The sequence below is a fragment of the Tyto alba genome, unplaced genomic scaffold (assembly GCF_018691265.1).
Source record: "Tyto alba isolate M040663 unplaced genomic scaffold, T.alba_DEE_v4.0 Super-Scaffold_41, whole genome shotgun sequence".
Lineage (NCBI taxonomy): Eukaryota > Metazoa > Chordata > Aves > Strigiformes > Tytonidae > Tyto > Tyto alba.
In genome coordinates this window covers 15,632,911-15,657,823 of record NW_024881317.1, presented here as the reverse complement: position 1 = coordinate 15,657,823, position 24,913 = coordinate 15,632,911, and the positions used below count along the sequence as shown (strand labels likewise).

Here is a 24,913-nt window from a genome sequence, read left to right as displayed (position 1 = left end):
CAGCTGTAATAGCTTTGCATAAATACATACATGTTTAAAAATAGCATTACCATTGATGCTTGTCTGTTGGTTGTTACAAGGCTAGATGCTCCATAATTTGAGTTCAGGCTTCCAATTGGCCCATTGTGGGATGGTCCCAATAAACTATGTATATCTGCATGGCCACCTGACAGGCTTGTTGAAGGCCCCACAGCATGATTTCGTAGTACATGAATGGCATCGTCGAGTCTGTCCAAGCGATCCTCCATTCGAGACTGCTGTTGGAATTTAAGAGGGACAGTAACAGCCGTTACTGAATAAATCTTCAGGCTCATTACACCATAACAGTTTCTACCTCGGAGATATTAAAGATAGAAGATGAAATGCAGTATCAAAAGACTCTGAAAGCACCTACCAGCACTACAAACAGGAAAAAGTAAAGGTATCTGGAGATTTTGCTCAAGATAGCATTCATTCCACAAATAGGTGGCAGCTTTTAAAGTGAAGCTTATTATAAGGTTAATGTTACTCAGCTTCTATTACATGGCATGAACAAGAAAAAGGAAGCGCTACAAAATAAGTTATCTAATACAGGACAAGCAAGAATGATCATAAAATCAGCCTCACCACGTTGGTAACAATTAAGAGAGGCAGTGGCTTTTTGAGAACCTGTATTACAAAAAAAACTGAACAAAACTTTAAGTTATCATTTTCTAAATTGGATCTTTAAACAGATTAGATATTTCAGAAATGAAAGTGAGTTCTATATGTTACTGCAGAAAAGACTGTCTTAAAATTACTTTCCTTTAAAAAAAGAGACCAAAAAAAAACCCAAAGCAAAACCAATTCTGACATTGCAGCTCTCTAGAAACTGAAATAGCAGAATGTTGGGAGTCAAAAGACGGGTCATACACTATACGAATCTAAGTTTTTAATGGGGAATCCGAAGGAAGCATTAATTGAAACACAAAAAGGCACCATCTAAAGTGAAATAGTACCTCACAGACATCCTTTAAGAAGGACATTGCATCTTGCAAATGCTCGTGAAGTTGCTGTTCAACTCGATTTTTCTGGCAAAGTCAAGACAGAACAGGAAGCAAAGCACAGGTTAAGATTAATTCAAAAAAGAGGTGAGGAAACAGCTGATGTGCATGTCAGCAATAAATTGTTAGTCAAGTTAATGCAACAGAGATCTGATTATATTAAGATAAGAAAAGGCTAATACTTAACACTGCAGTTATGTTAGGATTCTAAGATGTACGTATCAATTATATTTAATTGCAAAAATACTGAAGAAAAGAAAACTGATTTAGTTTAAATTTATTCTTGTTAGGCAGAAAAAAGAAATTACACCTGTGAAAACTAGGACTACTAACAGGTAATCAGAACCTTCCCTCAATTTTTTCCCCTTTCCTTGCTGACACTGTATCAGAAATTTAAGTCAGTAACTTAAATCCTCTGCTGAATCTTCAAAAGAAAAAGATTTACAACACTGTAGATTATTTCCTGTGGGTTTTTCTGTAAAATGTTTCATTAATTTGTAAATGAACATTACCCAGTAACAAATAATAATTACAAATAAAATATATTAGTACTTTAACGACAGTGTAATGAAAACAAGCCCAAGAGACTACCATTTCAGGGAGGGAGGGGAAAGGACAAGTAAATGCAAAGGCATGAAGTCTTTATCTTTTCTCCAGACTGAACTTTAGATAAGAATTAGCTATGGATTTGTGAAAAGGTACCAGAATCTCATAACAGCGCTTTAGCACCAGCTGTCCTCAGCACAGAAGCCTGATGCCCAAGGAACAGATGGTGAAAGACACACCCTGCACGTCTTATATTGTTCAACTGAACAGGCCATTTGTTAGCAAAGAATTCATTTGTAATGCTATCCCACTGTTTCCTTTAATGATATGCAGGATTTATACAAAACCAAGCCGTCAACTCTTAAGGAAAAAGTACGATGTTACTTTCAACAATTCTTACCAAGGAGTGTAGAGAGTTTTCATAGTTTGGAGATGAGGGGGCTTGTCCTCCACTCCTAGACCACTGACTGGCACCTGTCAAAATTGTCTAGGTTAACGCACAGATTTATGCAGCATAAGTGGGAAGCAGAGATGCAATATTTCTCAACATTATTAAAATCAACATATTCTGCATAAAGGTAAAATAGCATATGGCTATGCAAAGGAGGACAAATTCCTTCATTCTGCCTTATCGAGGGATAATCTTTATATCCTGGCATCTGCAGGGTTAGACACATTGTCAATAACAAAGAGTGACATCTTCAAAGAACTTCAACATTAAAAAAGTGGGCTATACACACACACATACACTCTATCTGAAATACCTGCCTTCTGTCAGTATCACCATAAAAAGATTTCTGAATTCTTTCTTCAGATTATGTTCAGTATATGTAGGCATATCTTTAATAGTGTTAAAATATAAAACAATAGTATTTCAAGAAATCAAATGGACACTGAATTAAGATTAACAGGAAAACCATTTTTATGATACCTCTCTACTAAAGAAGAAAACGTGAAACCAGATCTAAAAGCTTTATCTTGTCTCTTTCTACACTATGCCTTTTTAGATTGTAATGCATTTCAAGTTTAGAAGAGTAAAAATACATCTAAGTTATTCCCATTTGTTATTTCAGATATATTTGAATAGGCAGCTAAAGAATCACTGACTGTGCAACAAATTGACGATTATATCCATATTACCTATACACTAAAAATTCAAAGACATATCCATTCTAATCTGACATAAATATACCTAATTACCATGTAAAATTTAAAAATAATTAGATGTGAAATGCAATAACTAATAAAGCAGTACTTTTAAAATAAAGCCTGAAGTAGTACAACATGTATTTTTCTCACCAACTAATAATGCATCTTTTATAAAGACACTACATTAAATTCTATGGCCATTAGAGACAGCTTCCTTTCAGCCATACAAATGTAATAATAAAGCAATTACATTAATAAATTATGGACATACAATCCAAAGCAGCTCATTAAAGGAAGAGCCTGTGGGCTTGTTCTTTCAATAACAGCCAGAGCTGTACGTCTGGAAAACTGGGAAAAGGTTTAATAACATTACAGTTCCTTTGTTCAGAGAGCTGCAAGTAGTTACCTTTTAAAGAAAGGGTTTTATTTAACAAAAAGAGTACAGCTTGCACAGCTATTAAAATACCCAAATATTTCCTTTCTAATTAAAAAAAAAAATAAACCATCTCCAATTTCATAAAAGCCCAGAGCTGCCATAACTGTGCTGGAATTCTCTTTTAAAAATATAACAACATCAGTAAGTAAGTTTATAATTACCAATTTTCACTTCACACAGCTACTCTGGCTCTGCATCCATAGCCTCCCTTTGCATTACTGTCATTGCTGAACTTGGGAATAATGCTTGAAGTCCTACTTATTTTTCCAAATCATTAATGAGACAACTTTAGAGGATTTTGGCTCAATGTAATGTTTAAACATTTATCTGGTCAAAACTCCATTTTTAGAGACAAGACCATAGTCAAGGCTTTAATGAGTGCTCACTACTAACAGGATTGAGTGTACTACTTCCTACAATAAAGCATCAGCTGAGTATTAAGCAGAAAGGCAACTAGTTAAGAAAATGCAAATAGACTCAATGCTTGTACATCTAGTCTGATTAGTTTGGGGTTTGTTGGCTTTTTTATTATTATTATTTGTTTGTAGTTTATTTATTTATTCCTTAATGGAAAAAGGTACAATTTACTTAATGCAAGCCCTGAACAAAACTCTGAGTGGTACTTCTCACAAAGGAAACAAAAAGAAAAGGAAGAGGAGAATACTTAACTCATTCTCTCAAATGAATAACACAACTGCAACCTGCAGTTTTTAATCACACCTCTAGTAATGCTAGAGCTCTTTCTGAGCAGCGGCATACTCTCTCTCCACGACTGCGCAGGTTGCCAGATGGCACCGATTTCCTGTTTTCCTCATTCCACTCCCCCTCCTAGAAGTTTGCGCATGAAATCCACCAATTATGTTAAAAAGCATCCTGGCACCACAAGCCCTGTAATTAACAACTGCAGCTTTTAGTGCAGCATCAACATAGCAGCACGAAAAAACAAATAAGCCAGGCAAGTGTTAGGACTTACAGGGGTCATTGATAGTAATCACTGTAGTATTGTTCTTACTCCCAGAGTCTCCCCAACACTAATCCCTCAGCTCCCCTTTCAAACACACACTTGCATCGGAGTTGGCAGAGGGCTGGTTTTGCATCCTCAGAACAGACCAAACACTTCTGAATACCTCTGATCCTGGAGAAGGATTCTTAAAATACCAAGGCTCCCACCATTCATACCCGTATATAAACTTCACATTACAGAATCATTAAAACTATGCAAGAACCCAAGCTCTGGGCATGTTTATGTAAAATTAGAAATTAAACGAGGGCAGGGAAGATGAGGCACACACTGTTGTCTCATAATGCTTCTGCAGTTTTCATCACTTTGCTCGCATAGCTTTTAAATTAATAAAAAAATATTGTTAGCCCTTATTCAGTAACAATGAGCTTAAGTGTCTCATGAAGTTACTATCTCTCAATGCTTTCAATGGTAAACAGAGTGCGCCTACCGTAATTTATAATTAAAGGATAGGTAAATTACAACTTAGTCAAATCTGTAATAATAAGAATGCTAAATAAACAAAAAACTAACTGCAAACAAGGAAAATCATGATGAAGACTACAATGTTCCAAAATATATTATTTTAGTATACATAAAACATTTGTTTTAACTGCAATAACTTTTTGGGTCAGGACAGAAAATGGCTACCAGGAGTATAAATAGCAATAAATATAGTAGTAATTACTTTACATTGTGCTTCACTGTGCTCTTAGTGACTCATCTGGGAATAAAGATAAAAGTCCAGATTCATAAATGAAGGTAATTAACTACTGGAGCAATTTACCAAAGGCTTGATAAATTCTCTATCACTAGAATTAAAGGGAGTGGGGTGGGAGAGTATAATTGTAAAGCAGATGCTAAGTTTGTGCCCGAGAAGGATTTTGATACTATTTGCTTATATGTACTACTGTCTTAGTCATCAGAATCCAGAATAAGGAACAAATCAGAGTGCAAAGTGTGGAGAGTTTTACATTTGATACAGGTTCCAACAGACAAAGGCATCAACAGTAAAGGGAAACCCCCTATTTTAAGGACACCAAATTTGTATTCTAAGCCCAGAAATTAGCTAGCGCTTTCATCCTTACAAAATTAGGTGTGGTATCTAATCAGGGAACTCCAATTGGGATTTAAAAAAATTTGAATACTTTGAAATGTCAGAATTTACTTCCAGCCATATAATATTTTCAATATTTGCCTTGACGCTAAAAAGAAAATAATCTTCTGGTCTGATCTGCCTTTTCAGTACAACAAGGACACAGAAAACATTTTTTGTCAACTGTAATCACTAAATCAAAAATCCTACTAATCCCATCATTATTCAGTTCAACATGGATTCTTCAGTTATAGAAAAAAAATGCCCAAAGCAGCTACTCAGGTATGCTGTATCAGATATTCATTAATCCATTAAGTCCACAGAAAACCAGACCAGTGCCTGTTAAACATGAGTGAAGTATGAATGCTTGAAGTTTTCTGAGTGACATTACATATCTAGATATGCATATTCACATACATACGTAAATGACTGCATTTTGCATGCAATCACTTTACTAATTAATTCATCTAGATTACAAAAATGTTCATCTAAGATAATTTTATACATCTTTCACTAAAAGTTTGTTTTGTTTTGTTTTGCTTTTTTATAAGAAGAAAAACATCCTTGCAAAAAAGTGACCAATGGCCAAGAGCCTGCAGGGATATATTAAACAACAAAAAATGGGAAAACAGACTGTTGTATAAATGTTAAATAATTTAACAAATTACACTATTGGAAAGAACAGGGTTAAAGTTACATCATCTTGCCTGTAATTCTAGTTCTTTGTTAAACAACAAATTTAAGTCAATGGAGCTTTCACAGTCCTCTCTATATGGAGAACAGCTGTTCAACTTTTACTAGACAGCTGAGGCCACAGTGTCTGTGAAAGCTGCACTACCCACTAATAGCTGTAGGCAGCTGCCCACAGTTCATCTCCACACTGGAATGCTTCTTCCCATATTCACACTACAAACACACAAAGCACAGGTGACAGAGGTGGCTGCAATACAGAGCATTTATTTTGAAAAATGCCAGAAATTCTTCTCCCATAGAATGAAAGCATTCATCAAAGATATGAATGAAAAGCTATCCTCTGTAAAAATTGGACAGTCTCATAGCCTACTATATTTTCATTAGAGGGAACACGCATCTGCTGCGTTTGTCACTGAAAGCTGACGCAAAGTTTTAACATACAGCTTTTAAAAAAACCCCAACCAAATCACTCTTATTTCTCTGCAATGGCACAGATCTGTACAGATATCTTTATAGCTGTGATAACACATGGTCATTCTATATTTTCAAAGATTATTTTAATAAGCTAATTTTCAATGTCAGTTGCCAGGATTTACGTGAATGCTCATAAAAATAATACTTAAGAATCTGGATTTATAAATCCAGGTTTAGTACAGTGGAAAAATAAACACAATATAGAAGTAATTATGAAAGGAAGCTACTGCTGATTTCACTGTGATTACAAAGAGGATGTTTTCCAAAGAAACAAGTTATTGACAAATGGCTAGTCTCTCTACCTGTAAGAGGAGATGGTGATCCAACTGGTGTTGATGGATTCGATGGAAAACTACTGCTGGTATGATCAGGAGAATAAATCTAACAACAGACAAAAGAGACTTGCATCAATACATGCCATAATACACAGTTAAAAAAAAAAACTTTTATGATTCCTTTTCATGCTTTTAATTGTCACTCAATGCTAGAATGATTAAAACCCCCCCGTTTGATCCTCCAATCACAACTCTGCTTTATTATACTCAAGGCTCTAAACATGTCCAGAGAACTTTCATTTTCAAGCAGCTGTCAAAATAAGCACAGCCGGTATTCAATAGCGACACAAGTATAACCAATCTTCCTTCTACTTTAACAGCAGCAGAAATCGCAGCCTTTTTATCACTGAAGGGGAAGATATACATAAGAGTTAACAGTACACAGGTAATTACAACAAACAAAACTTCAGGAAAATGCAGACTTCCCAACTTTAGAAAGAAAAGATTTTAGCAGTCAACACATGTTATCCTCTAAAAATTCATCCTTCCCAACAGAAAACACCAAGAAAGCATTCAGCTCTAATTACTGTTGGTACTTTCCAACCAAAAGCCACCTGAAATTTTGTTGCTCTTGCTATGTATTGAACACAGAATATTTTTCTTATTTCTAGATCAATTGCTCCCTTGAGATACTAAACCTCAACTTGCAACAATTCATTCCTTGCTATTAATGAAAAAGTCTTGATAGAAACAAAAGACATAAAAGCTTAAAGCTTTAATTAAAACTTAAAATTTCAAGATTCTTTAAAAATTATTTTTGTGAATGGGATTGAGTAAGTTTAGATGCTGACTATGGACTTTAGAACATATTTTTATAGGCCATCAGTTCAAACCTGTTTTACTCTGGCAGAGAACAGGATTTGTTACTCATCAGATGGCAGTTAAAAATCTTCACTGGCAGTGTAGTTGATGTCTCTTCACAAACAATATGACATTTCAGCACTTAGCTGACAATAAACTGGGACTTGGTTAAACCGTATATTGTATTTTGAACTAACAAAGCTAGGATCCGACAGACCACATACTCCTTCCAGGTCCCTAATGGAAATACCTCCTCCTTTTCATACATGCTAGAAAGAAAATATATTTAAAACAAACTACCTCAAACCATTGTAGGAAATTCATGCATTGTACATCAGTAAAAAAATAAATGTTGGGTGTCATTATGGGAACTGCAGAGAGTTCCAGACAGATAAAATACAGAAAATTAAAATTATGTCAGAACAAAGGCCATGAAGTTTCCTTTGAAACCGGTCATTTTCTACTGCTTTACCTGCCAATTTTACTTAGCTCTATTTTATAAGAGGAAAACCCTATATTATACCAAAGCCACAACTAAAACACGAGGTCAGAATTCATTCTGCATGCAGGCCCTGGCTGCTGTGCTGTTAAATGACCAATGATGAACAACCCTGACACCTTCTGCCAGGCTTAAACGGTAACATGACTCATTTTACTGCAACAAATGAGACTCCTCCTCCTATCAGTCATGGTCCATTCCAAACAGCGGGGTGCCAATATGCCAGGGTCTAATGAAAAGGCTCTTAGACAAAAGCTGCACAATTGAGAGCCTGCAGAGCCAAACCTCGGAGCTGTTAGTCCAATTTTTTAAACACTACAGTGTACATTTCAGTTAGGCTTTGTTATGTTAATGTTATTGAGTCTAAAGCAACAAAGAAACTTAATTCATGAATTACTTTTAGAAGTCAACTTCCCTACATTTTCTTTTGTGAGGGGACCAGTGGCTATTTAACTACCGAGACCATACAAAGGCCTTTACCCCAGTTCTGAGGTAGGAATCAAAACATAAGTTATCACAAAGAGGTCTGATATAATCAACAAAGTTAAACAGTCCTCCTGTTTGATCTCCTCTAAATTAAAGACCAAGTGTTTTGATTTGGCATTAGGCAATGAAATAAACCAGATGTTTCTCCTGCCATATAACCCTCCATGGGCACAATCTTAAAGGGTTATTGTTTGGCAAATGTTCAGGGAAACACATTAGAAATGGCACGAATACCCAGATTTTCTTTTCTTTCTATCTATACTAGTTCATTATCCAAACTAATGCATAATCCACAGGGCTTTGGGAACTTTGTGTAAATACTTTCATGTACAATTCTCTTTCTTGCCTACCCTGAGATTAAGACCACAATTATCCAGGCTTAAACCTAAAATAAAAGAACCTTTGCAAATGTATTATCTGGCCTTACATGTTTAATCACATACTATTCTGTATGGTCTTTAATACCTAAACTGAAGAACAAATGTCGTATCCTCTGATGTTTCGCACATGAAAGGCCTATTGTGAGATGTACATCAACAGAATTTTACAACTAGAAATTCCTCTCAACAGTTGCAGTGGTAGCATTTAAAATCCTAACAGAAAGGCATATAGCGTCATCTTAGCAAAAAAAAAAGTCAAGACAATCACAGTATTTAAATAAAACTTTGTTCAAACAGAAAAATATTCTCGGTTTACTAGCCATCAAAATTCATGTGCACTAGCTTCACCTGCAGGAGACCACCGCCCTCCTCTCTGCAACCGAGAGCGGTGCTCCTTGCCGAACAAGCGCAAGAAGTGTGCTGGGTGCGCGCGTGTTGCGGGGGAAGCAGATGGATGAGGCGAGGGATCTGAAGTGTGCAGACTATGGCATGCACTGATAGAGCAGATGGAATGCATCACCATCAGCTATGACAGAAATGATTTATGGAATGACCTGGCTGCTCCTGCCAAGCAACAACACGGGATGACAGAAACAAGTTTCTATGACAACCAGAGCCCACCCACCAGTTAGATTAAACATTTCTGCCCTGACTTGCAATATATTTAGTTTTTTTCCTCAAAACATCAGCCTGGTTTTCTCAGCTAGTGACTCGGGTAAAATACCTGAAAGGATGAGAAAATAATTTTAAAAAGGAGAGCAACGGAAAACGCCATGAAGTCCTGCAGGTCTAACTGGCCAGCATGTTGACTTAAAACAGAAATTTTGGTCAGGTTGCAGAACACCAGACATCCAAATACATCTGCAAAGTAATGAGCAGCCTGAAGTATGTAAGCATGGCTATTTCTAGGAGTCAAAATTATTCCCATTCTTTTCTGACAGGTCTCAAACAGACAAAAAGAGAGTGTTAACTGCCCTCTGGTCTCGAGAATTGTTATCTACTTCCTGAATCCCCAAAAGCAACAGGGACAACATTTTTCTCCTCAAAGCCAGTAGGTCAGAGTTCTCCTACCCAATATGGACATTACAGACATTATCAGACCTGGTAATCTTTTAACATATGATCCTCTGAGGGATGCAAGGGTAACAGGATCTGCAGGAATATGCACATTTGTATTCACTGGTATGAAGCGAGGGATGCAGAATCCAACCCAGGAATGGCCTTTTGGTGCTGCAAAGTAGTCATTTCTATCTTTTAAATCAGACTTAGTCTCCCTATTTGCTATGTACAAGAAACACAAAGTGCTCCCCCAGCCACCACTCCTAACTTCGAAATTTCTGTTATACTGTATCAATTACTGTTTTATGAAAGGTACATCTGATAGTATTAATGCAAAAATAATTGCTGTATGCATGCATGTGCAAACAGAGCTTATAGTAGACTGAAGATACTTGCCATGTTTTACATCATCTACGTTATCCTGGCGAGACCTAAGAATTTAAACTTTATGCATATACAGCATTTTAGAGGCTGTTCCATAAATTATAACTATACAACACAGCATTCAAAACCTCTTAGTTTTATAAGGCCACTGAGGAAATATTTTAAACCTCAAGGCAGGATCTGCTCTAAGAGTAATGTTAAAAATATTTGACTTTAACTAGAACACTACAGACAAAAAAAAAAAGTAAAATCAAACCTTAAACTTCTTATGATTATCTTTTACTTTGTCTATGCAACTTTCTAAATTATAGCTCCCCTACATTTTTGATCACCTGAAAGAAGTCAGAAGGAGCCTTCTACAAATAAAAGCAATTTCCACTTGCTTTTATAGACATTTGTCTAGTATATGACATTGTCCCATAGTACAATTATTTTAACTTCATACATGAAAACTCCTGATTTGCTATTGAACACATAAATAATGGATGCTGTGATCAAAATACATCTTTCAGATCTGAATATTCTAACTGCTACTTACAGATGCCAGTGCCTTTCCAAGTGCATCACCTGTCTGTGAGCTTCCAGCACCATTTCCTCTGTTTCCTGTAATGTGGAAAGCAAACCCAACACTTATTTTTAAAGCTGAAATTTTATTTGCTTTTATTATTTTATTCATCACATACAGTTGAGCAACCACTTTTTAAACGGATATTCTGAGGAAGTCAGTGTCAACAGAATCAGTTCTCATTATACTTCAAAACTGAATTAAAACAATTAGGTTTAAATTCAGATGCTCTCCTCTTTAAAGTCAAACACAGTATCACTGTGATAACTTAAAGACCAACAAGTGAAAGCAGTTAGAAAAACGACTGAAATTATTTTCTAGGATCACAGGCTACTTTTAATGAAATGTGAAAAGAAAAATCAAAATCGGAAAACCTTATTACTGCAGCTTATTTCTAAACTTATCACTACAGTACCGCACATTTCATTAATACTTAAAGCCAAATTCACTGAATAGCTCCTTCTGTGTCTCCCTTGTACTCATCTTTATTTTAGAAAAACCCTGAAAAGCTCTTATCCACCAAGCTTTCTGTCATCCCTGCTCTTAGTTTCATGTCAGCAGCTTTGCATGCCCTTTTGCTCCACACACCATCAAGCCAAGAGGAGGTCTCAAGCTCTGCCAATTGGAAACACAGAAAACCTGAATCCTTTGAAATATCTGCTTTACTGTAGAAGATAGACCCTCTAAAAGTGAATATACTTTCTCCAATTATCAACTTCTAATGACAAAAAAAAAATTATTTAATGTGCATGTAAGCCATTGACATCAGAAATCCAAATCAGGCAGCACTTGCTGTTTCCAGTTTGTGGCAAACTTGGGTTTTCCAGCCTGAATTTCCCATGCAGATTCATTAATTGGGTTCTGTTCAAAGATCTGAGCATAAAACAAGTTCCCAAACCAAAGCCAATATATGGACTCCAACTAAATTCCACTTATTTAAAATGAAGCTAAGTGCAAATCATAACTGAACTGACAAGGGTTGTCTACAAGCATTTACCTCTATGGCTGTATGTTAAGATGTGCAAATATGTGCAAGGAACAGATGATCATCCTAGATATCATGCTTTCTAGGTAAGCACTGAAGAAACTAAACCAGCCACCATACTGGCTACTCAGTAATCTCTAAATCAGTTAAGAGAGGAATTTACGATGTAGTTTATCAAGGTCCCCAAAGAAACAGTCTTCCTGCCTTTCTCCAGCACAGTACCTTGGTGATACAGCAGCTCAAAAACTGCCACACCAGAATTACCTATATGAACATGTACATATAATAAACCATGGAAGGATAATTGCCGTTAAGGTAGATGGATACAATCCCCTGAGCATAGGCTTGGCTGTGAAAGCAAATAAACCAGGAAGTCTTAAGCTGACTGCGAAACAATTTGCCTCATCTCAGCTACACTAAGGATAGAAATGCCACAGTGGTGCAGTATCCCTGATCTACAAGCATCCCATAAATTAAATCCTATGAATTTTGTGCATCATGCAACCCTAAATTTAATTTTGTTGTAAAATTAAAAATAAATAAACAAATAAATAAATAAACAAACAACAAACAAACAAACAAAAAAACAGGAAAAACTTTTTACCCAGAATATTATCTGATCCATTGACAGGTGGAGTGTGTGAGGCAGCTACGTAAGGTGAACTGCTGGTACTGCCACGATGGAAACTAGACATTGGAGGAAGACTGGCATTTATATCTGTGGGCGAGACTGAATGCGGGGGATAGCTCTAGAAAGAAGAGAAACAGACATAAGACATTAAGTAGTCTTTAAATAAATGTTGATATTTTAAGATGCCAAACATACAACCCCCAGCTCTTTATTAAAGAAAGGGAGTAATCCATCCTCTGAACAGACCACTATACAGCCATAGATTTTTATTTATACAACAGACATAAATAAAAGGACATAAATCTATTACAGTAAGTTTGTGGCTTCTGACAACTGGGTTTTTAACTGACATACATGAGCAGCAAACAAGAAATGAATTCTTGTAAGTTGGATCTCCATATGCAAGTACAAACATATTAATCTGTGCTGTGCATCTTACCAAACGGTCATGTGTGTGCAGGCCACCGTAACTGCTGGACTGGGACATGTGGGAAGAGGAGCCTCCCAGCATCCCACCATAGCCAGGCTGGCTCATGCCATTGGATGAACTCCAGAGGTCAGAAGAATTGTGGGTCCCATCTTTTTTTTTTTTTTTAATAATAAAAAAGAAAACAAGAAAAACACATTTAATGAAGAGTACTGACCTCTACTTTCCTTTACAAAATAATTTTTAAAGAATACAGTATTCAGCTACTCAGACTAACAGCAGCAGGGAAATAGTGAGCAGTTTATACTGCATCTTCTATTTTTATGCTACCACACTGTTGCTATATTTATAAAAAAAAAAACCAAAAACCAACAGAGGCTTTATAGCTGAAATACAATCCAACCACAGCTGAGAAAATACCAAGTACTTCTGCTAATTACACAGACCTTCAGTAAGGCCAGATTTATATCAAGAGGGTTGATAAAAATTCCAGACTGAAAAAAATAATAAAAAAAGGGGTAGAGGGGAGAAAAGTTTGGCTAAGCAGAGCTCATCACACAGTGCAAAACATTTATTAACCTAAAATAAGCAATTTATAGTCTAAAATACCCTACTACCATAAAAATATAAAAACATTTCATAACAGCAGATTTAAGTAACCCAAATGACTACATTACATAAGCCTTAAACCCGTGTGTCAATGCAGTTTTCCTTCTGTAGCACAAACGGAAGTGGTCTGTAAATTCCCATACTGAGAGACTATGCTTTCAATATGCTCCAAAACCTCATCAGACTACAGTACGAGCTAATTGTATGACGTGAGGCCAAGGAAATGAATTCTGCTCTCGTTTTGTTCCATGCAAAACCCTTTTTCTTGGCATGCTGGATATACAAGCATTTGAGAACTTAAGACTGTTAGCTGATATTGTACAGTCAAATTCCAGAACAGTCAAGAAGCCCTCACCTCATTTTTCTCTATCACTCCAGTGTGCTGCTCTGAAGCCCCTACAAATCAAAGGATGGGGGATTCTCTCCATCTGGCCTGGTGTATAATCCCCTTAAATTTCAGTCAGCAATTAATGTCAGGAGAAAAACTTTAAATCAACAGACAGCTCCCCTCATCTAACTGTTTTAGTTACAGTATGTTACCTTCACGCTTCCTCATTCATTCAGTACAACAGTGGCTGACTGCAGATTTCTACCTAAAGCACAAGTAACATCTACCCATATATTTTAAGACATTTTACTCACCTTGCATAAAGAAAGTGCTAGCAAACATACTGCTTGGTGGCTTAGGAGACGGGTAACTTGGAGATTCTCTGTTGAAATCATCAGAACTCGGGGATGGTGCATACACCTAAATATTGGAGAGCAATAAAAGCAGGTTAGTAATATTTGGCTGTTGTGCATTAAAAAAAGCCATAACAGCATACAGACACAGATAGAAAGCATAAATAAAAAAAGAACAGTGTAGCAAGCTGCAGCATTTGTTGCCCTTGTTTTATTTGCTTTTTAGCAAGTTGCCACAGTACAGAGGAACTACAGTAGAATGATCCTAACAACACACTTTCTAGTGTGCCAACTCAGCCAGGTGGCCTGATAAAAGCTTGAATGCTGATTTTGCTTTCTAAGTGCATGACTCGCACAGACTTGTTGCTCAAGATAAAAAAAAGCAAGATAAAACAACTGGGCCTCAAATAAATTTTATTTGAAAAACAACTGTATGCCTGTTTGAATATGTAACTAGCTGGCATCCCAACAATCAGAGAAAAAAAAAAAAAAAAAAAGAACATCCAATGACAAACAGGAAGATTTTAACACAACCATTGTATCACCCATTCAGAAGCTTGCATGCTTTTGTATAGTCATCAAAAATATATGTAATGCAAGTCCTGAGGAATAATCTTAAAACTGCGACATGGAGCAAATTATTTTCACTCTGGCCCAGCATTAAGGAAAACCAGCTTCATTCTTCTTTCAGTTTAACACCACATTGGAATGACCATTCTTAACTTGCAAACAACAAATTTCCTTAACAAGTTAAAAATTGTACGATGCCAAATAAACATAACGATTAGAAGTCTTTCACTGCAGTAACTCTAAGAAGAAATATAAAGCACATTCAGGAGTAAGTCTGTCAAATCAACAAAGCCATTATTCAGATTCAAGGACCCTGCCCATAATGTCAGTTGTTCTAAGTTAGCTATTTCTTTATCCCAGTATTTTAGTCAATACACCGAATACTGCAATATGACTATTGTACATTAAAAGAAAAATCTTATTAAAAGACCCACAGCAAATTAACAAATATAACAGCAAAGAATATAAAGAAGTAACACTGAAAGCAGAACATTTTTTTGCTACAAAGTAAAAAAAAGTAGTATTGTTATTTTTTAATCATTCACCTTACTTGTAAATACATAAGGCTTCATAAACCCCTACATTAAGAACAATTTTAAAACTTTAAAGCTTACATAATGGAACTTACAAAGCGCATTATGCCCTAAAATTCAAAAGTGATTATTGTTAAACCTTCCCATGCAAATACAGGCACACGCATGTTTCTACAACATTCACAGCTCTCCCTTGTCTTTCTGGGATGTTGTTTACCAAGCAAGAGAAGGGCCAGGAAAACCAATGCGGCCAACAAAAAAAGCCTGAGCTCCCTAAAAGAGAACCATTGTTCTCCCGGAGGGTGACTGTTTGGAGACCTGGAGACCGACATTTAGAAAGTGAAGTGGGCAAGTCTCGCGCCATTTGCATCCCAATATCCCTCCTCCCCACTCCTGAATGTTTTTCTAGTCTGGTGTTGTCAGACCAAATGGCTGGGCATGTGCCTGCAGACAGCACTCTTTTATATCCGAGGGACTGATTTGCCACTCTCTTAGACTCTTTCTACATCAACAGAATTTCAATAAAATCTATCAAACTACACTATGATGGAATCAGGACAAGGGCACAAGGAATTAAGCCAGGGCGTAGCTGTCGGTACAAGCCATGTAATGAAAACTGCAGCAGGTAAAAAGACACCTGGTAAAAAGGAGTCAAGGGGAAAATGTACAACTTTTAGTTGCATGCTTGTTTTAACACTATTTTTTAATCAAAATAAATGAAAAATGTTTAGGAAATAAAGCCTTTTGGGGAGCTTCTGTTCTATACTTTACTCGCAAATTTTCAGTATATGGAATAAATGTAAAATAGAGATGCTTACCAAACCTGAGAGACAAAAAGACAATACATTATAAGCAATATTAACAGTACATATGTATTCACTATATGTGATGAATGCATGTATATCCCATGCCTCAGACATATTTTAACAGAAATGTCACTCTGTCAAATTGTAAATACTCGTATTCATAAGACTGCAAACATATTAGGCAAAACTGGGCTTAATTTACAAGTTCTGTGTTGTGCAGAATAACGCAGCATATGCTATAGCTGATGAATAATCTATCACTGTCACAGGACAGCAGTGGAAACAAAGCTTTATGACATTTACCACTGCCATGGAGATGTACACTGATTAATGCGAAATCGCCTACAATGACAAATTATACTCCTTTTAAGCTGCAACATTATCAATGAGATTTGTAAATACAAGCTTCAGACTGAAATTTTAAATTTTACATAATTGGGTGATTTAGAAAAACTGATTAAATACTATCTCAAATGGGAAATTAAACTGAAAAACTCCTACAAATATATCATTTACAGATACATATGTACAAGACATTAACATAATAAAAATGTTATGAATTATATTAATGTAAAAGAGGCCCTTCCAAACAGCTACATGAAAGTCCTAACACAGACACATAACTTTATATAGTTTCTGCTTGTTTTGGTATCTTAACTATAGCTTGCAAAAACATAGCTGCGATGTTATGAAGCTGCACTTGTGCCAGTCTAGATTTTTCAGATCAAAGGGTTCTTTCGGCAAAACACAACTGATGTGGTCTCAAAGACTTCATTAACTCCAGATGTGGGGAAATAGCCAGCCAATTCCACAAAAGGAGCAAGTCTCTTTTAGTTACAATCAGAACTACCCACAAATTAAAACCAGGCCTCTGATGTCATCTGATCACCTGCAGATGAGCGCCAGGTTTTTTTCTGGTTAATGACCTAATCATAATTTTTATGTTGTGTTACTACCAACAAAATTTAAAAGCAAAGGAGAAAATCTGCTAAAATCAACTTGAAGTCCATGAGATGCAAAATTCAAAGGTTTCAAATAAAAAAGCTAATAAAAAAAACAAAGCTTTGTTTTTAAGTTGGGAAGCGGTGTACGAGGGCAACTAGTTTGTTCCCTCTGAAAGCCACGCGTTCACTAGGACCCCTACCCAGCAAAACGTAGCCTCTGTGGCTGCTGGCCCGCAGGAGGCTTGCGTGGCTGCACAGCAGCTCCCCAGTCTGCGTCCTAGTTAAAGGGCTTTCTCTCCTGCAACAGCTGAGTAAGGCAGTTATAAATATGACGTGGCTGCTCAAGACGGCCTCTTTTAGCTATTAAACTGATAACAGTGACATCCAGGAGGCATCAAACCAGTTTTTCCTGGCTGACATTCCCACTAAGACAAGGAATACTGTTAAAAGGTCAGCCTGTCTCCAGAGCCTCCTTGAAGAGGGTTGTCTCCAGCAGGTAGAAGAGGAGCCCATCTTCTAATCCCCTTAAATGCACCGTGCCCAAAGGCATCGGATGTGTCTCCATACTGACAAGCAAACCACTCTCGGATTATGAATGGGAAATTCCCTTCCAATAAATGCATGCCAAACCCAGGTTTTTTCACATGACTTATCAAGTGGAAAACTCAACTTTTTTGGAGCTGTGCTAAAACATACATCAATCCTAGCGCTGCAGTGCTTCTGAAGGGTAGATAGCTGCCACAGCGGGAAGTAGGGCAAATGAATCGCAAAGGACATCAAGTCAGAGACCCATGTCTGTCTCTTGCATACCCCGAACTGGTTTCTGTTTCCCCAGTGGGAAAGGCAGGATGACAACTGAGATTTTTTTTTTTTAGGGGTAGCAGTGGGAGCTGACTTCAGAACAGATCTGAGAGGACATTAGCTGTATTACATCAGGTTTAAGCAAAACAAACGCATCATCCAGTTCTGAAATCTGCCCTCATGATTAACATACATAATAAACATTATCAGGAAAGCTACATGGACCTAATGTATCTAAAGCATACCAGAGGACTACACAGTGTGCTTCTGTTTACTAATATAAGTACTAATAACATGAATGTTAATTTGAAGATCTGGGTTTACCAAGTTTTATGCTAAGTGAAACTTCCAAGTCTCATTCTATAAACGTATTTAATAAATATAACACTTAAGAGTCCTCCTGGTGGCATATTTTCTCCCATGCAATTTTCCCATAATCTGTTTCAAATTCTTAAATATTTATCAATGCTTAATATTAATGTTAAAAGCAGATTAAAAAATAGCAATGAAGAAACCAAACCTTACTTCCGATGAGCTCATGCTATCTCAAGACCAAGGCTCCCATCACACATACTGTTTATGGAATTATGAATTATGTTACTCATTTAAGCCTAGTTATTAACAATTCTTGGAAGTTCAGGAAAATATTTATCAAGCTGCTGGAGACAGAATTTTTTGAAACCAGTAGAGATGGATAACCTATTCTGTAGCCTGTAAACTCTGCTAAGTAGCCTATCTACATTCCAACAGCATCAGTCATGCACTAAGCAAGTGCGCACTGATGAATGATTTGTACATGTGGCAAAATTTTACAGTGTATTATCTGCAGGTTTTGTGGCAAAAGCTAACTCTGATGAAAGGCAACTCTGGAAAAAGGAAACTTGTTTTCATGTTTATTATATTTCTGACAAAATCACGTACTAAAACTCTAGGAATGTAGAACTAACTATAGTTTTTCATGATCCTCTTTACAGCATGATAGAAGCTGCCCCCCCCAAAAAAAACCAAAACCCAAACCCACCCTAAATTCTTGTTAATATTTAAGCAAGATGATAAAATTAAGAACCCTAATATACAAGATCAGTATACCGTACCCTCAATCATGCTTTTTGTTTCCAATATTAGGCAAAGGTTCCGTATGCTTAAAAAACTCTTCTTACCACCCAGAATGAAAATGAAACACTCCTTTAGGGGAACAGAGCATCAGTTTTGTCTGCAAATCCAATCGTAATTTTTGAATATGGTATAAAATTCAAACTCCTTGAAGTAGCTAAACTGATTTCCATCTTAAATGTTTATGCAGTTTAAGCATGCTGCACATGCCTATTTGGGTATTTTTGAATTGCAGAATTCTACTGCAATGATACAGCACAAATGCTTCCTAGCTTCTTCCCCAGTAAATGACAACTTTGAAGTCATGTTAAAAAGTGATAGGCAGACTTACAAAAAATCCTCAATTCAGTATATGGAAAACCTTCTGGTCTGTTCTTTTGCTTTTACTTTTTTAAATTGTAGTGTGAGGCAGAGGGGAGGAAAAAGAAGGTAAGGCAGCAGGAACAACACCAGAAATAAATATATGTATATAGTGTTTGAAAATTATTTTTCTGTTTTATTTGCTAAGCAAAATCTCTTCCCCACATTCTTCAATCTGTACTATTACTAAAGGATGCATACATCTAAGCCTTCAAAAAATCCTGATTAAATTCAGATTTTAAAGAAACAAAAAATGGAAAAGTTGAAACTAATCAGCCTGCTTCTTAACCTGTTCCCTGTATTTCAGAAGGCTCTTCTAGCTGTGGTAAGAATCCCTATCACCAATATTGACCACAGGAAGATGCAGTAATAGATATAATAATATCTTTTGCATTTATCTCTTCTTTGAACTCACTAGTACTCTCAGTTTCTGTACATCCAACACAGACTATTGTATTTCTACAAACGCACTTCAACATGCACGTGATTATGAAAGCAAACGCACTGAGCAAACAGGGGTGTGTTACTCTTTGCTGCTTACATTTTGAGAAATATAGATCAATCCAATACAGCACCTGATCCCATCCCTAGGTGCTTTCATTTGCCCAAGGAAATGGACATAACCTTCACTTTAAATCATCAATAAAGCTTGTTGCAGACACAACACCCTTCTGGCAGGGGACCACTGCTCACTAGATTGGCAGTTCAGCGCAATGGAGTGGAGCAGGGAAAACTCTCTTGGGCTGATGCATTGTAACTCATCAGTTTTTAGTGGGATGGGGAGGGGAGAGAGATGGGTGAGGAACTGGGAAAAAAAAAAAAAAAATCCAGCTGACCAGTGTTTACTACGTCTCTTTATTCAATGTCCACAGCCATGTACCCCTAGAGATTTTCCAGATGATCGTATATTTGTCCTGACTTACAAATGTTAGCTTTGACCTTGTCTAAGTTGCTGTGGGCAGCATATGGTACAGAACAGCTTTAATTGTACTTTTCTCCCTGTATACTAACTGGCACAATACGAACAAAAGCAGAATTGAATAATTCTTCAGAGCACCTGGTTGCTCCAAAATTTACAAACTGAAAACATTTTACATTGATGTTAAAAGGCTTAGTGCATTATTTATTATGTAACTGCTACAGAAAGGCATGCTGTCATGTCACCTAAGCATCATGCAATATTATTAACATGCTTCTCTCTGCTACAACTCTGAGACGGCTGCAAGACAGACATTTTCTCCACTAAAAAATACCCAAATACACACATATATACTCAAACTTGTGTGTATTCATTTATACACACACGCCCATATGCATGTATATATGTATGCACACACACGGATGTGTTTACAAATAGCCTTTTACACTCTGAAAATTCTCAAGAGAAAAATATTTCTCAAACAAAATCCCAACATAAGCTAGTTTACAAAAAAAACAAATCACAAAGCATTACATATATGCAAGATACATAAGTCTGCTCATTTTTTTCCTTCCTTTTTAAATAGGCATTGGTGAAATCTACTGTGAAAAATGCAGTAACTACACCTTGAGAAAGGGCTCAATAAAATCTCAGTCTCTGTTGAAAAAAGCCAAATATTTATTCAATAATAAAATACTCATATATAGACTGGTATATCAAATTAACCCATATGATGCACAGAATACAAAAATTATATGCAATATAGTCATAAATTTATTCTCAGATGAAACAGTAGTCATGTGATGTAAAATAAAATATAATCAGTAACGCTCCTAAAAATTATTTATTTTGGTGATAACTGACACACTATTGCAATCTATAAAAAAATAATTTTATAGTACATTTAGAAAATAACCAATTTACTTCTAAACTTTTAGGTGGACTGAAAAAAGTGGAAATCTTTCAAATCTATTTTATTATTTATGCACAAAGAAGATATAAAACTTCTATTACTTAAATATATTGGTGCTATTTAATTTTATAAAATTTAAATGAAAAGGCCCCAGTGAAAGAAGTTTCTTATTTATTAGTTAAAAAGATAATAAAATCAAAATGTCTAAAAAATGTAATTTAAATTTGTGCTATTATTTCTACCTAAACATTTTTGTGGCTTTTCTTTTTTTTTATAGGGATTCGGTGTCTTGATTTTCTGGAGTCTGTAGCATAGCTCTTGAATGAAAGGAAGAAAAGGTAAAACTTTAAAAGATAGATGCAATTTTTAACTATTTCCTTCCCCAAAAGGTCTGTGTTAAAATTTTTTAAGCCTTCCATAAACTGAGAATATTTTCTATATATCAACAGGTGAAGGGGGACAAAAAAAAAAAAAAACAAACCAAAACCAAACCAGATGAAATCTTCTAGTTTGGTGCAAGTACTTTATTTTCTTTAAGAAACATATTAAGATATTTTTTTCTTTTTAATTTGGTGAGGATTCTTGAAATATATATATTTTTATAACACCTATTACACATAACGGCAAAATTTTACTCCTCAGCAAGGGGTTTGTATTAAACTTTCCACTTTCATGTGTCCCTCCTAGAACATACAGAAACTACAAAAATGGAACCTCCTCTAATAGTAAAAACCCTTGACTCAATTTTATACATTTTAATTTATGTACCAGTGCACAGATGACCATCTACTGGGGTGCTTAGATACATTTTAGTTTAATTTTAAGCTTTCTGATGGCTTACAAATTTAAGAAGTTGAAAAAAACAAAACATTTACTAAAAAGTTTAAACCACACATTTTTGACATGTCATTTCCCACTTGCTTTGTGTGTAAATAAATCAGATGTTATATACATCAGCAAGCATCAAGGAATGTCAATATCCAAAGTCTAATACAATAATCTAAATAAAAATTTCAAACTCAATGAGGTACACACTATCAACTACTAATTGATCAAACAATACAAATAAAAGCAATTAGGCATCAAAATGAGGATATGTACTGTTCTCACATTCTGGAAAGGTTCATACGAAGATTTGGCATACACACCAAAATGTGTGCTTCAAAAACCGACCCCTCCAACTTCACATATCCTCCTTCTGTATACTCAAATTAGTAATTTAGTCCAACTTGCAGAATTCCTAGGAGAGAAAATCCTAGTGAAATGTTAAAAACCAAACAAAACAAAAAACCTTGGGCAACATGATATAGGATCATCATATGATTTGTCATCTATTTACTAACTCTTCAAGCTCATAAAGGTCACCTCTGACCCATAACAGGCACATGCTATCAATTTTCAAGCCATGCTCTCCTACAGTACCAGCACTTCCATCTACTATATGCCTGGAAATACTTAATAAGATCAAAGCCTTTTTTCCTGCTACAAGAACAAAGAGAAATGTTGTAATAGAGTGATCTGTCCTCTAGAAAGAATAAAATCAAAACTCCATGCAAGTTATATTCCCTTTGCTTCAGGGGTATTGTATAGTTAATTTTACTTAAGTCTTATATATATCTTCACATAAAACTTCAAACAGATTGCTTTAGCCTAGGAGCAGACATGAAAGAAAAATAATTTCATATTTGAAAGACAGCTGGCATTTATACCAAAGGAAATGAAATAGAGACCAAGCAATTTTACTCATTCACCAGCCTCTCCCCCAGTGTCTTTTCTGTTATTCAAGAAGCTCATACACAGTGTCTTTAATGAATATAAAGATCCACAGTTTAATTATCATTACAAAAATCTTAGCAAAAAGTTTACTAATGAAGGCAAAGCTCACATATGCCCACGAGAGAAGAAACAGCAGTAAAACACAAAACAAACCAAAACCAAAACAACAAAAGAAACAATCCACAAAAAAGATCAGTATCAGCAGCTCCCTTTTTCCAACGTAATGTTATTTTTATAACATAAGAAATCCAAAACCACATACAACATAGACTGGAAAAAACACAGTGTTAAATTTACCGTTGTATTCTAATTTTTACATACAAAAATCAGAACTGTTGTCGTACTAACTTAAATAAGAATCGACCCTGAAGCAGAAATATCCTATTCCATTTCCAGAAAGTTAAAATATAGAGATGAGATCTAATTTTCAGAATCTGCCTTTTCTTTTTTTTTTTTTTTTTTCCCTGGTTGCAGGAGTGTTTTGATTATTTCATAATCACGCGAGTGAAACGACCCGCTGTGGCGGGCGCTCCGCTTCCCGGGCGGGCCGGGTCACCGCGCCTGGGCACCGGCCGCCCCGAGCAGGCGGCTCTGCCGCCGTCTGGGAGAGCAAATAAAAAAAAAAAACAAAAACAAAAACAAAAAAACCCACACAAAAAAACACCAAAACCACAAACAAACCCCGAAGGAACCGAGCCCAGCGGCATGGGGCGGGCAGGCGGAACCCCGAACTCGGCGGCGCTGCCTGCGCCCCCTCAGCGCGCAGCCGGCGCGGGCGCGGCCGGGGCGCGGAGCGGGCAGGGCGGCAGCGGCGCGGAGCCGGCGGGGAGCGCCGCCCGCCGGAACCCGCGTTCGGTGTTTCCTCACGCAACCGAGGGGACTTCCCCCCCCCGTTACACAAAGCAGCCCCCGGTGCGGTTTCTTTTACTCGCCCCCCCACCCCCCCACCCCCGCCTGGGCTCCGGCCCGGGGACGGGTCTCCCCCGCCCTCAGTACTGGACTCACGGGGGGATCCCCCCCGCGCTGTGAACTTGTATTTGCCCGCCGGCCGGCCGCCAGCCCGGCCCGGCGCTCCGCAGCCCCCGAACAAAGGCGGCCGCCCTTACCGTCTTGCCGTTGTAGTAGTACATGAGGGAGTTGCTGCCCACCCCGGGGACGGGGTACGCGCAGTACATGGCGCGGCTGGCGGCGGGCCGGGCTGCAGTGCACCGCCTCTCGCCACGACATCCACCCGCCCGCCCGCGCGCCGCGCCGCCCGCGCACATGGAGCGCCTCAAAGGCGACTTATGCAAAGCAGGACTGAACCATCTCCGGCCGGGCGCGGGGGTAGGGCCGGGCGCGGGGCCCCCCGCCAGCCCGCCGCGGCCCGCGCCCCGGACGGGGCCAAGCAGCAGGGAAGGGAGGGAGGGAAGGGAGGGGGGGAAGGGAGGGGGGCACGCTCACGAGCCCACACGCGCGGGGCTGCCGGCACCCAGAGACCCGCGCGCGCAGCCCCGGGAAGCGCGAGCTACAAGGTAACAGCGAATGGGTACGGCCCGAGCGAGTTAATCGTCTGCTTTTTGTTTTAATTAAATTAGAGCACTTGTGGCGGCGGGGGGGACGGGACGCTGCTCGACGCAGCTCCTGCAGCACGGCCATCTGGCTCTGCCTGAAGTTGCTTCCAACTTTAGCAAACGCCTCCCAAAGCCACGGGGAGCTGCTGGGAGCCGCTCCCGGGGGAAGGCTGGGGCACCCCGGCAGCGACACCCCACAGGGGGGCAGGGACACCCCGCAGGGGGGCAGGGACACCCCGCAGGGGGGCAGCACCTCCTGGCCCCAGCCTGCCCCCGTTGCACTGGCCAGGCCCCAGGCTGCCTGCTGAACAGGGAAGCCTGTGTGGTGACAGCAACCCTAGCACAAATACAACACATACACAAGATG

At 37.8% G+C, this 24,913-nt stretch overlaps 1 protein-coding gene across 9 annotated transcripts in view; it reads right to left on the bottom strand.

Moving 5' to 3' along the window:
• TCF12 (transcription factor 12) overlaps positions 1-24,913 on the bottom strand; it is a 174,612-nt gene that overhangs the window by 16,800 nt on the left and 132,899 nt on the right. For 4 of the 9 annotated variants that reach the window (XM_042803704.1, XM_032990141.2, XM_032990139.2 and 1 more), the window contains exons 10-17: positions 14,220-14,325; positions 12,981-13,120; positions 12,515-12,659; positions 10,899-10,963; positions 6,719-6,797; positions 1,969-2,042; positions 978-1,049; positions 51-257 (exon numbers count right to left, since the gene is read on the bottom strand). In XM_042803704.1, the coding sequence (XP_042659638.1) occupies positions 51-257; positions 978-1,049; positions 1,969-2,042; positions 6,719-6,797; positions 10,899-10,963; positions 12,515-12,659; positions 12,981-13,120; positions 14,220-14,325 (888 nt within the window). Of the gene's footprint in view, positions 1-50; positions 258-977; positions 1,050-1,968; positions 2,043-6,718; positions 6,798-10,898; positions 10,964-12,514; positions 12,660-12,980; positions 13,121-14,219; positions 14,326-24,099; positions 24,254-24,913 lie in introns of those variants that run through there. The other 5 variants (XM_032990145.2, XM_042803706.1, XM_032990146.2 and 2 more) reach the window with 5 other exon arrangements.